The sequence below is a fragment of the Coturnix japonica genome, chromosome 8 (genome assembly GCF_001577835.2).
Source record: "Coturnix japonica isolate 7356 chromosome 8, Coturnix japonica 2.1, whole genome shotgun sequence".
NCBI lineage: Eukaryota > Metazoa > Chordata > Aves > Galliformes > Phasianidae > Coturnix > Coturnix japonica.
Window position 1 is genome coordinate 4,404,897 of NC_029523.1, and position 12,915 is coordinate 4,417,811.

At 48.2% G+C, this 12,915-nt stretch overlaps 1 protein-coding gene across 1 annotated transcript in view; it reads right to left on the reverse strand.

Moving 5' to 3' along the window:
- Positions 1-348: 348 nt before the first annotated feature.
- Positions 349-12,915, reverse strand: part of LAMC1 (laminin subunit gamma 1) — a 44,218-nt gene continuing 31,651 nt past the window's right edge. The window contains exons 12-28 of the mRNA XM_015869581.2: positions 12,673-12,894; positions 12,398-12,586; positions 10,833-11,078; positions 10,591-10,744; positions 10,003-10,145; positions 9,328-9,506; positions 9,029-9,185; positions 7,373-7,578; positions 6,856-6,935; positions 6,416-6,553; positions 6,088-6,232; positions 5,411-5,560; positions 4,895-5,009; positions 4,187-4,386; positions 3,911-4,069; positions 3,371-3,470; positions 349-3,000 (exon numbers count right to left, since the gene is read on the reverse strand). Of these exons, the coding sequence (XP_015725067.1) occupies positions 2,744-3,000; positions 3,371-3,470; positions 3,911-4,069; positions 4,187-4,386; positions 4,895-5,009; positions 5,411-5,560; positions 6,088-6,232; positions 6,416-6,553; positions 6,856-6,935; positions 7,373-7,578; positions 9,029-9,185; positions 9,328-9,506; positions 10,003-10,145; positions 10,591-10,744; positions 10,833-11,078; positions 12,398-12,586; positions 12,673-12,894 (2,840 nt within the window). The 3' untranslated portion in view covers positions 349-2,743. The remainder of the gene's footprint in view (positions 3,001-3,370; positions 3,471-3,910; positions 4,070-4,186; positions 4,387-4,894; positions 5,010-5,410; positions 5,561-6,087; positions 6,233-6,415; positions 6,554-6,855; positions 6,936-7,372; positions 7,579-9,028; positions 9,186-9,327; positions 9,507-10,002; positions 10,146-10,590; positions 10,745-10,832; positions 11,079-12,397; positions 12,587-12,672; positions 12,895-12,915) is intronic.

Below are 12,915 nucleotides of genomic sequence, written 5' to 3' on the forward strand. Positions count from 1 at the left end.
GTTTCCTCCCATGCAAACACAATGGGCACTGCCAACCTGTTGCTCTTAGCAGAGCCTTGGTCATGAGCAAGCAGAGAACCTCCAGCTATAGGTTTTTAAGCTATTGTATCTCACATATTTTATACATACACACATACACCACCTCATCAACACTGAGTAAATGCAGTAACACTGCATCCTGACTGGGGATCCAACAACAGTAACTGCAGTTTCAGAACAAAGCTGCAACCAGACAACCTGAAAACGGGGTGGGAGCTGGGGGATGGACTTGGGATGGAGTCAGACCACCAAAAACCCCAATAAATAAATAAATGAATAAATAAAGCAATACTTGAAAGAATCCTGAGGTATAAGGGGTTACAAATATTCAGACTTTATTATAAATAAGAAATACTGTTTTATACATAAAAACTGCAAGTGTTGCATTTTGTTCACCGCCCCGGGACAGCGAGACCACAGATTAAGGCAAAAAAAAGCTGAAGTGAAGGCACGTACTGCGGGGCCACGGTCAGGAATGGAGTGATGAGGGACCGACACGAGCTGCCATCCAGCACTTCACCAGCAGCCATCTCATCATCACATCACGTACAGAGATAACTGGACTTATACAATGAATAATGGCTGTAATGCAGTAGTGATTAAGAGATCGCTTATAAAGACCTTTTTTTTTTCTTATTTTTTTTATTTAAAAATAGAATTCTGTTAAAAACAGCTTAACGACGACAAAAAATTAAAATAATAATAAAATAATAATAATAATAAAAAAAAAAAAACAAAACCAAAGACAAGAGGAGAAAGCAGGAAACCTTAGGCCTGAGGTCAGCCAGGGCATGCGCACATCTTTGCATCTGCTCTTCTCACAGCCTTGGCAGAGAGGTGACGTGGTTAGAGACAGCCATCTGACCAGAGTAGCCAGCCAGGAACACGGAGGGATGGGAGCCCTCCTCCTGGGACCAGCTATGTTCACAGGTGGGGAAACCCCAAGGCAATATTTGGTTAAATGGTGAGAAACCCTAAGAAGATGGGTGTGGGAGATGCGGGGCATGCTGGAATCATCCTGCCCAGAGACACAAGGCAAGGTGTGCTCCCTGCACAGTGGTTATTGCCAGTATCACACAACGCAGATGCTGAGAACACACAGGGGACCAAATGGGAAGCTGGGCTGAACCGGGTGCTGCGGGGACAACGGGGCAGGAGCAGTGCAGTGCACGTGCTGCGATGGTTATGGGGGAAAGCACAGAGAGGAGGCCAGGCTGTGCCACTCTGGAAAGATGGCTGAGGATATTTACACACGCACACACACACACGCACAAGAGACTTCCTCACACTGTGATTAAAAAGGAAAAAAAAAATATATCACATTCACACACAAAAAAAAATATAAATTTGAAATAATTAATAGCACCAGTGTGTGTCAGATAATAATTTCTTCCCCGCTACGCAAACGTACAAAGTTGCATAGTGTTTAAGGATAGATATATGCTTGATCTGAAGGAAGAAAGAGGGGATGCTGGGCCAGAGCCCGACCGAGAGCTGCAGAGGGTTCTCCAGGCTGGGAGCAGACCTGGGGAGCACCGTAAGGAACCTGAAACGCTGCTCTGTCAGCTGGGTTAAAAACTAAAAGACAAAAGGCAAGAGCAACACCAGGAAAGTGTAAAAATGCCACCTGCCTCCTCCTCCAGGAAGAAGATGGGGAGAAAGATCCTCTCATTGACATCTTTGAGGTCTCTCTGTTCCTCACCTGAAGTCATTCAGGTTGAGGTCAGCCCAGCTGTCAGAGCTCTCTGGATGGCAGCTCTCCTCTTCAGCAAGATTCCCACTGCTTGAATAGGTCAGTGTGCCACCTGAACATCTGTAGCCTCAAACAAAGATCCTCTGGCACTGACAGCAGCACCTTTAGATAGGAACGCAGCTCAGCACTTCCAGACTCCCCAGCCTGGGCCAACCAACAGGCAGCTGCCTGCAGACTGCACACACAACTTCTGCTCCACCAGCCAGTACTGGTGAGACCTACCACTCCCCTGGCATCTCATCTTCCCAAAAAGCTCCTCTCGGAGGCTGCGTTTCTCTCAGAGCGATGCATCATCAACAGAAAGCATTTCAGAAAGAAGCACAGGATAGTTTGTAAAAGGCTACCAACGTTTCCCATCGGCCACTGGTTAGTTAATGTCACAAAACGAGGCATAAAAAAATTCACAGGATTAGAAATTGGGAACAGGGATCTGAATGAGTGCAGCTATACTGGCCATTACAGTAATGGTTTGGTAGCCAACCCCCTTCCTTCATGGGGACAGAGTTCCAGATCAAGGATTTTACAGTCAAGGGGAAAAAGTGAGGAGAGAAAGCAGAGTTAGTTTTGCCTTGCTGTACACAGCTCACGTGGTTATTGCTGAACAGTATAGAGAGTCCAGAGCATCTCTCATCCTTGTGCTAATCAAAGGGAAACTGTGTCTGAAAAAGGGGCAAAGGCAGAGTGCTCAGGAAGACAACTTATATTAAAAAAAAAAAACCCCTTTGATGCCCAAAGACGGATATTTAATTTGCTTCTCTTAAAAAAAGAAAAAGAAAAATGAAAAAAAAAAAAAAGTCCTTTTCAACTTATCCTGATTTGAAAAGAGGAACAGAGGCTGCAAGCAGCAAAGAGATGGGGATTGGAAGAAGGTAACGTGTGTTAAGGCACTCCATAGCCAAACAATTGCTCCACCGATCTGCAGGGGGAATACCCTCCAACCCCAGCACACCCTTAGGGTTTCTCAATGGACGGGGTGTTAAAACAGCCAGATGGCAAGGTCTTCCTTATGTCCTCCAGGTTGCTAATGTCTTTCAGGATTTCCTCAATGTCCCTGTTGTAGGACTGTATTGCATCATCTTGCTTCCTGGCTTCTCTCTCTAGGAAAGCCACCTTCTGGTCCAGGTCGCTATCTTTCATCTGGTTTTTGGCACTGCTCAGGGTACCCTCAATCTCATTCAGTTTGTTCAAGTCCACCGTTTCCAGTTGCCCTGAAAAGCCAAAAGGGAACAGTGAAGACCATTAAAAAGCCTTTGAAGTTCCCAAGTGGTTACAGAGCAGATCCCATGTTCTGGGTGAGCAAAGCAAAGACCTGCATCAGTCCATCTCTGAGTAAGAAACAAAAACAACTGAAGGGGCTCCACCTCCAGTGCCTCATATTGAGTCCTTAGCTTGCAGAGAAGTGGTACAGAACACTGCACAATGAGCTTTGAGGCAACCCCATAAACAAAAAGAACACCTGCCAAAACCATATTAATTTCTAAGAAAACAAAATGGACCCATTTAATTCGCAGCACAGCACCACATCACACTGGCTGCCAGCACTTCCCTGTTAGGTGACAAAATAAGGGACAGCCTTACCTAGTTGGTCTAAAAGGTCATTAATGACAGCAAGCAAACTGTTCACAGAGTTTTTTGCTTTTCTTGCGTTGTCTTCTGCTTCCTGGGCTGCCTGTGAGGCCTGTGGGATAAAAGCCATGAGAACATTGTAAGCTGTGTAGGGTTTAATGAAACCACTGCTTTTCCTTTTCATGCATCTGCCTTCTCTCTCTGTGATAATGATCTCTGAGCAGAGATATCTGTCACTGCACTGGAAAAGATGGCCTGCAAATATTCCTTATCCCAAACGAGAGGGTGCAGATTCCCAAAATCTGTTTTACACGTAAAGTCACATCAAAGTCAGGTTTGTTAAAAGGACTGTGTTAAGAAAACCACCTCTCCAAGTCCAGCAGCAAACCTATGTTAACTGTATGTTAACCCATGTTAACGTTTGCAATTAAAACTTGGAAGATGGAGAATTCTAAGTGGACCCAGAGTGGCCATTGCAGCAGCACAGAGGGAGGAAAGCTTCCAGAGGCAGGGAGAAGTCACCTCTTTGCCACCACCGTCAGCATTACTCACCATGCCTGCCATCATCATATCCTGATCAGCATCCTCTTGTTTACGCTTCAGCTCTTTTTCTGCCTCCTGGAGTTGCTTCATCATGTCATCCACCTCTTTGGCCAGCCCCGTCACATCAGAGAAGGTCTTGTCTGCTTCTGCTCTGGTAGCAGCGGCATTCTATAGCCAGCATGGGGAGAAGGATGAGAACAGCTGGAGAAGGTGCAGAACTTACCAATACAGAGCTTACGTGCTGTTGTGGTTGGACACATGGCTCCAGAACTGCAGGGGACTCACCTTCTGAACAGCGCTGGCAATTTTCTCAGCATCATCTGCTCTAGTTTTGGCATCACGGGCATCGGCAGCAGCATTGCCAAGAGCCAGCTCTGCCTGGCGGGTCTTGTTGTTGGCTTCAGCAATGGTCTGGGTAATGGCAGGAATCTTCTTCAGCGCCTCCTCAGCTGCTGTCTTGTTGTCATTCACTCGCTTATCGAAATCTGAGACAGGGAAAAAGAGGTTCCCACCACCTGCCTTGCAACATTTCTCTGACCGCACTGCCCTGCCTCTGCCTCCTTGAAATTTGGGGGAAGAACAGCCCAGCTAGCCCTCAAGATGAGAGCAAAATGCCCTTCCAATCCCTTCCACACAATGTCATACAGCATGAAATATCCCTTTGGCCAGTTAAGTCAGCTGTCCTCACTCTGTTCCCTCCCAGCTCCTTGAGCCCTTTGCTGCAAATGGCCTTGGCTCTGTGCAGCACTGCTTAGCAGTAACTATAAGCATCAGTGTAATCAGCACTGCTTTTCTCCTAAAACTGAAACTCAGCATCAAACCAGAAACTCTGAATTCCAACCCAGCTGAAAAAAACAACACTGTTCTTCCTTTAAGAAAGCCAGAAGAATCCTCCAACACAAGTACTGGCAGCAGCACAGACCATTTAACCAAGATGATCTCCTGCAGAGTGACCTGACGGGAGCTGCATGGTTCCCCACACAAGTTCTTTACCTTTCAGGTTGCTGAGAATGGTGTTGGCCTCCTGCAGGGTGCCATTGCCCTTTCGAGCAGCTTCCTCAGCCAGGGCTTTTGCTGCATCTGCTCGAGCCAGGAGCTGGTCTGCAGTCTGCAGAGACATGACACCTATCAGCATACTCTTATCCGATGGATGACTGTGCAAGCCTATCAAAAAGCATCACCCCACAAGAAACACTAATGCAAACACAGAACAGCATTTTTCCCCATGTGAGCGGCAATATGTGCTATGAAACCATGTAAATTCAGGTACTTTTGAACACTGTCCTGAATACAAACAAGACAGCACACCCAGCAAAGATACCAACTCCCCAACACAGCCTCAATGCCATTCCTCTTTTAGCAGCCTTTTGGTTTTCCTTTCCAGGATCATTCCTCAATATCTGCACACATAAAAAACACCACTAGGATTTGACTGAGGCCAAATCTCTTGCGTCTTACCAGTTACTTGTTTCCCTTTGGGTTGTTTTGCCTGCATCAAACAGAACTGACCTGCTGCTCTGTCTTCCCTTTCTCCAAGAGGTTCTTGACTTCCAGCTCCTTTCCTTTCATGTCTTCCCTCAAGTCTTCATAGTCCTTCAGCTTCCTTGCTATTAACTGATCTAACTCCTCTGCTTCCTTCTTGATCTTATTTGCTTCACTCTGCATGCAGACATCAGAAACACAAGCAGGTTTCCTGAACATTAAAGAATTTCTAAACAGGTGACAAAACACAGCATGGTTTCTAATGATAGAACAGGCAGAAGCCATGACAAGTTTCCATCTTTCACAGAGCTGCAACTTCTTCAAAATTCCAAATACCCCACAGGGAGGACAAGGTGCAAATAGTTTTGTGCTAAAAGAAACTACACTTCCATGGTGAGTGGAGAGGGAAGAGCTCTGCAAACTTGACAGGAATCAGATTTTTTGCACTTTTCAGTTCAAGACAAGGTACGATAAGCACCGTTTCACTGTGTTTTGGTCCTGCAGAACCTGGCAGAAATGGGGGATCTATATTTGTAGTTTCCTGCTTGCAAGTCTCCTACATAACAACCAAAACACAGATATCTGGATGCTATCTAGATGGATCAAAGGCAGAATACCATTAGAAAAGAGCATAAGTGTATATCAGCCACCTTGCACAGTGCTTTAATGGCTGCCCTCTTTAGAAAGCCGTGCACATCACGTACCTCCAGCCCCGTGGTGTCCACAGTGGGCAGATTGGTGAGATTAGCGTAGATCTGGAGGGCCTTATTCCCAGCTTCCTCTGCCTCCTCAAGCACCTTGTTGGCCTGTCTCTCTAGATCTCGAGAAATGTTTCTTGCTTGGGCATATCTAACAAAAAAACAAACAGAATCCTGTCACTCTGCCATTTCTTTTTGTTGAATTGAACTTATTGAGAGCAGAGAGGCTAGAACACTAAGTGAACCCAACAGCACAAAATGGTACAAAGCCATCCAATGGTAAGAACTGCTCCAAAGCCAAGGAAATGGACCCGATTTTCTGTTCCTGACTCACTTCTGGTTGAGCTCATCGATGTCACGTGCCGTTTGGTTTTCCCCAGCCAGAGTCTTCAGCAGCAGCTGATATGCTTCTGTGGAAGTATCGTTGGCTGCCTTGGCAATGCGAACGATCTCATCAGCTTCTTTTTTGTGCCTGGACAAGACCACAGAAGGAAAATGACGCCATCAGAACTGCCAAGCAACAGTTTCTGTCCTCAGCTCCAAGGTTTTCCTCCCTCACCCACATTTGCACAGGTGTAAATGCAGTGGAAGATGCTGCTTGAGGGCCTACAGCACATACCCAGCATTTGTCCTGACACACAGGCATGCACAAAGGGTACTGAGCAATCTCTTAAGCAGCCCAAGGAAGAGGGTTTCACATCAAGCAAACCAGCTCTGTTTTCCTCCTTCTGGGGGGCTCACATGTGGGCAGGTAGGAGGTGCAGCACAGCCTACCTCTCAGCCAGCCGGCGCGCCTCTTCTGCCAACAGAGTCATGTTGTTGGGGTCACCACTTGAATCTGGGGGTGAAATGGACTGGAAAAAAAAAAGAAAAATAAATAAATAAAAAGAGGGAAAAATAATACTCTATTTTCATCTTTTATTCATCAACGCTTTAAATATTTATTGCCATGATCTAAATGCTTTTAGATGGGCCTAACCCTCCTTCTGACCTCTGTATTTTTCCTTAAGCCACTGCTGTTTCCACCATCAGTTTTCCCTTAAAAGCAAACATTTTGGTGTACGTTCAGGGGTTTTCAAACTGTTTTTCCTTCAGCAGGGGCAAAGATGCCATTTATGAAAGAGAATTTGCATATTCCTTAATATATTTTCCATGTTATTTGGTAAAGAGAAGCCATTACCACAGCAAATTTGCTACAGCAGTGAGAAAAAGCAGAGAAACCCAGCCAGACAGCCCAGCAAGGAAGGGCTCTGCCTTCTCCCCGCCCCATATATCTGCACAGCACACTCACCACATTGCCAGCTGCCATCTTTGCCTTCTCCAGCATATCAGAAGCCATTGTAATCAGATCCTCTGTATCCTCCACCCGGACCCTCGCTTGCTCTGCCAGGTTCTCCGTCTCCTGCACCGTATTCTGGATGTTCCTCAGCCTGCTGAGCTGACTTGTCAGCGTGCTGTTGATGTCTCTGAGACGATCCATGAGACCCTGATCTACGTCTGAAAGACGCAATATAAAAGGGAAGCAAAATTAATTAAAGCAGGAAGAAAAGCTGGAGCAGCAGCACACCATTGCAGGCAACACATTGGCAGGTTAATCCTCCATTGAAAGGGGACTTAACGAAGCTGTTTCATAAGTCAGCTGGCTTGAGATCAAAGTCATCATCATTAACTACTACTAAGATAGTCCTGCTTGGTGCTTGAACTGGCTCTAATGGGAGATTTTATACTCAGAATCTTGTTCCACCTCTATCATTGATTAAAGAAAGGCAACCGAGCTGCTCTTCTAAAGGTACATAACATCTTCTTTGCTGATTCCATTTACCTTTATTACTACAACATGAGCAGAGATGGAGGAATAGCTGGGCTGTATGTGATCCTCTTTGGGCAATGGTGGCTTTCCCCTGAGCCAGAATCTGTCCCAAACAGAACAGCTGAAGATGTGCAGAGCAGCAAACCCACCCTGACTGCTACCCACCCCAGAGGGATGATGAAAGCTGGCAGGACAGATGATCCAGCCTCAGTTCTTCAACACAAACAAACTATGAGCTCTCTAAAGTCTCAACTGCCAGGTAACGCCCCATAACCATTTCTTAAGTGAAGAAGTAACACCACAAATGCCAATCCATGCCCTAACCTTACCATAATATCCACCCTCACACACTGCACACAAGACTACCGTCATCTAGGCACAGATGCTAAGCAGGAAATAACACTACCTAGAACTCCAGAGTTTCAGAAACCATTCACATCAGCAGAAATCATTCCAAACACGTGACATGCAGCATCAGATTGGTACCAGCTTTTGCAAGCTTTGCCAAGACATTATTCCTAAGTGGTCTCAAGTCAGTGAGCAAACTCCCGTGGGAACACTTCTAGTGCAAAGTCAAGTCTCCTTCAAGTTGCCCTCTTCCGGAGCATGCATTAACTCAATGTGTTTAAAAAAGCCCTAAGCAAAATCCACTGTCACACTTCTTAATGCCCTGCTCATAGCCATCCTATAGAAGAGGTGGCAGTACAAGAATGCTTTGGAAGCACAGTTTAACAGGAAAAACAGCTGCAGGCCACCACAGCAGCAATGCATTATGCATTTTATGGTGGGCTAATAGTGTTTGCCAGTAGGATTTTGAGGCATTTGTTCTAATCACTGATGATATCCCAACAAGAGACGCTCTGGCCCAAGGCATCCAAATAAACCTGTGAGCAACACAGGCTGCATTTGCTAGTGGTGAAAGCTGCAGAAACACAAACCTATTGAGCGTCCTTCTGCTTTAAAATAAAAGAACATCGGGGACAAAGTCACAGCCTTTACTGTTCCCATAATAATGCATAAAATAGCTCTTTGCCCTGGTGCATACTAAAGGCCTGAAGTAAAAAGCTCTGCGTCCTAAGGGAACATGAACAACCAAGCACATTTCACACTAGCCCACATCTGATCTGCTCAGCTCACCTTTGCTGTTCTGTGCTTCTCGGAGCAGCTCCATAACATCCCTTTCTGCCTGCTTCAACCTCTCCTCAAAGGCTTGATCAGTGACAGTTTCTTCTCCTGTGCCCAGGTTTGCTATAAGGTTTTCCAGCTCCCGTAGCCTCTCTCGTTGCTCTGCCACCTGTGTAAAAAGGGCAGAGCGCAGCTGCATCACAGGCACAGCAGCAGCACACCTTTCTGCTTTCTGTCACTCTGACACTGCACCAGGGCAAGCAGGTATGGCACAAAGCACCAACCCCTGAAACCACAGTCAGTGGCCTTACCTTATCTTTCACTAATCTGTAACACGCAGGGCACTCCTGGCAGCCCGGCCATGACCTGTTGTAGAAGTAGTTCTCCTCGCACTGGTCGCAGCGGCTCCCCACAAAGCCCTCCTTGCACTCGCAGCGACCATCCTCACGGCACTGAAGGGCACGTGAGCCCTCCAGGTCACAGTCACATGCTGTGGGGAAGTTAAACCTTGGTCAGAGCAAAGGGGACACACAGACACCCTAAAACTGCAGCCCGTTTCCTGCCAAAGCAGTAGAGGACCCACCGACCCACTGCAGAGCCCTGTTCTCATCAGAGTGCTGCCATGAACAGCAAGGCACGGCAAAGCCTTAAGTTGTGCCAAGGGAAGGTTCAGGTTGGATATTACGAACAATTTCCTCTCTCAGGGAGTGGTGAGGCATTAGCACAGGCTGCCTGGGGAGGTGGTGGGGTCACCATCCCTGGAGATGCTCAAGAACCATGGAGATGTGGCTCTGAGGGATGTGGTCAGTGGTTGGGGATGGGCTAGAGCTGGACTGGGGGACCTGGATTTTGAGACCTGAGAGGTCTTTGCCAACCTTAGTGATTCTAAGAATACCATAAGGAAAGTCTGGACCATTCTCTTTTTCAATCATGCTGCTCCTTAACACTGGACCTGTCCACTGAGGCCACTGAGCACCCACACTCACGTTTGCAGCCCTCAGGGCCAAACCCAAAGTGGTTGGCCTCGCAGCGGTCGCAGCGCTGGCCAGTGACGCCGGGCTGACACTCGCACTGCCCCGTCCATATGTCACATTGGCCGTTGGTGGAGCCCAGTGCGTGGCAGTCACACCTGGGGGAGAGAACCATACATCAGCTGGTAACAAGGGGCAGGAAGCGTGGCTGATGTGCCTCTGAAGGAGCCCTCTGAGCACTGCTGGAAGCCTCCATGACAAGGCAGTGACTTTTCTTGCTGGGACAAGGCACCCAGCCTCTGAACCATGCAAGGTCACTTGGTGGCTGCACTAAAAAAGGAATCCATGAGCCCCTGTTACCAACGGTCACACAGCCACGTGACACTCTTCTATTTAAAACTCTGATTTAGGGCTATTTATAAAGCTATTTATAAGTCAAGATTTTTCTTCAGCCCTTGGAGCTGCTCCTTAACTCCTGCTCCTCCCCATCTTCAGCAATGCCAACAAGGAACAAGAGGCACAGGCAACGAGCACTGCAATCCAGCCTTTGCTGATGGCAAACCCAATTCTGGGCCCGCTGCCCCAGCATGGGCTGAACATTACCTCTCACAGCCTCGGCCGCTCTGGAGGTTGAAGAAGCCAGGCTCACAGGCACTGCAGTCCCTCTCGGTGACATGGGAGAGGCACTCACATTGCCCCGTCACTTGGTTGCAGCTCGTCTGCTGATTCACGGTGCCGTAGGGATTACAGTGACAAGCTGCAAAAAGGACACAAATGGGAAACATCACCCCAAGGTCATTCTCAGGGACCAAAGCAGCTTTAAACATGAGAGGAAATGCTCATACCCCTGCACTTGTCAGCAGGGTTGGGGGCCAAGGGGTTCCCGAAGAAGCCGTCCTTGCAGCGGTCACAGTAGAAGCCGGCCGTGTTGTAGATGCACTTGAGGCACTCTCCTGTCTGCCGGTTGCAGTTGCCCACAGCATTGGGATCAATGTTGTCATTGCACTGGCACAAGCGGCACGGCCTCACGGCCCCGTTTTCACCCAGTGGGTCTCCAAAATAGGCATCATCACACAGCTCACACCTCTTGCCTGCAGAGGGACAGAAGCACATGTTACCCCTCAAGCAATCCATATCTGCTGTAATTTGCTGTATTTAAGAGTTGGAGTGGGTGGAGTTCAGTGGGGCACCCCTGCTCCGGGAAGCCACAGACAGTGAGATCTGCTGAGCCTCAGCAGGCAGCCCACAAAGCATGCAGCCCGGCAGCTTCCAAAGTTCGCTGCCAGCTCAACTTCCCTGCCAGTCCCAAGTTATTCCTCAAGCAGTTCTGTACACACAAACCATCTTTTCCCTCACCTTTCCCTCATTACAAACACATTCAGAAACACGAGAAGTGGGAAAAACTCTCAGGTGGTCGTGTTAGCTACAATAAAGGATGATCTTGCATGGAAACCTGAGCTGCAAGGAACTCCATCCTCAGAACTCCATATTGGTTCACGAAGTGATGGCATCCATGGGAACCCCCAGGGGCTGCTCCTGGTGTGCCTCTGGGCTTGAGCAGGGGCTTTCCCAAGCATTTAAAGCATTTACAGGTACTCTGGACTTTGGACTCTTTCATACCAAACAAAAAAAAAACCAACAGAGAAGAGTGGAAGCTGCCAACCATCTTAAGTCTTATTTGTTGTTGGCAGACAGAACAAAAGTCCCCACTTCACAACTCAAGTACGCACTCAGGCTTTCCGGTTTGTCATTAAGGAAAAACCTCAGCACCTGTTCATGCATTTCTTTTCAAAACTGCTGAGTATGTTTGGCCTTGCATGTTCTGATTGGTGTCTACATGCCACTGCAACCTTCCAGCTCTTTCTAGGGAGGACACTGGCCTCTGTGAGCATCCCACAGTGCCTCTGGAGGTGCACTTTCTAATTCTGTTTCAGTCTGACCCATCTTCCTGACTCTTTTAGTGCTATCAAAGTTTCAGCCCAATGCTATGCACTTATCAGATGACAGAATGGCTTAGGTTGGAAGAGGTCCCAAAGGTCCAGCAATGGTCCCTGCCACGGGCTGGTTGCCTCCAATCCGCTCAGGCTGTCCAGAGCCCCATCCATGGCCTTGGGCCCCTGTGCCAGATCCGTACTAGAAGCCAGCAGGGCTCACATGCATAGCACAGAAGTGTTAAGATTTGCACAGATGTAAACATCCCTTTCCCTTTTGTTCTTGAGAGAAGGGCACAAAGAACAAGAGTCCTTCAGCCCTGAGCATCACGTGGGGAAGCAGGGCTGGAGGAAGAGAGAAACAGGTTGCATTTAAATGAGGAGACGCAGCAGTTTGCTGTGGGTCAGAGCAGCAGAACTGCTGGGGGCCAACGCCAGGAATACAGGGTGGGAAAAGTGCCCTTGTGGCAGGGGCTCACCCGTGGTGCCTGTCTGGCAGCTGGTGCACACAACCTCCTTCGTGCGGGGAACAACAGCACAGCTGGAGCCACTGGGGCACGGGCAGGGCTGGCAGTCCAAGGCTGTGCCCGCTGTTGCATCTCCGTAGTACCCATCACTGCACTTCTCACAGTGAGAGCCCGCCGTGTTATCCCTGCAGTCACACACACCTGGAACGGGAAGGCAAGTGGGTTTTTTTTTTTCCTTCTTCAGTCAACACAAAAATAACAGCCCTTTGCTCCCTATTACTGCTTACCCGTTTCAGGATCACAGGTCTCGCTGTGTCCATTGCAGGTGCAAGGCACGCAGGGGCTGTAGGGCCCCAGTCCAGGGGTCTCTCGACGGTACCCAGGGGAGCAGCGCTCACAGAACTGCCCCTCGTAGCCTGCTGGACAGGAGCAGCTCTCCACCCACGCCGCGGGCACGCCGGCCCCTGGGACAGCGCTGGTGATGGTAACATCATCCAGATGGCCAGCACCTCGGAGCAGGGAGAAGAAGA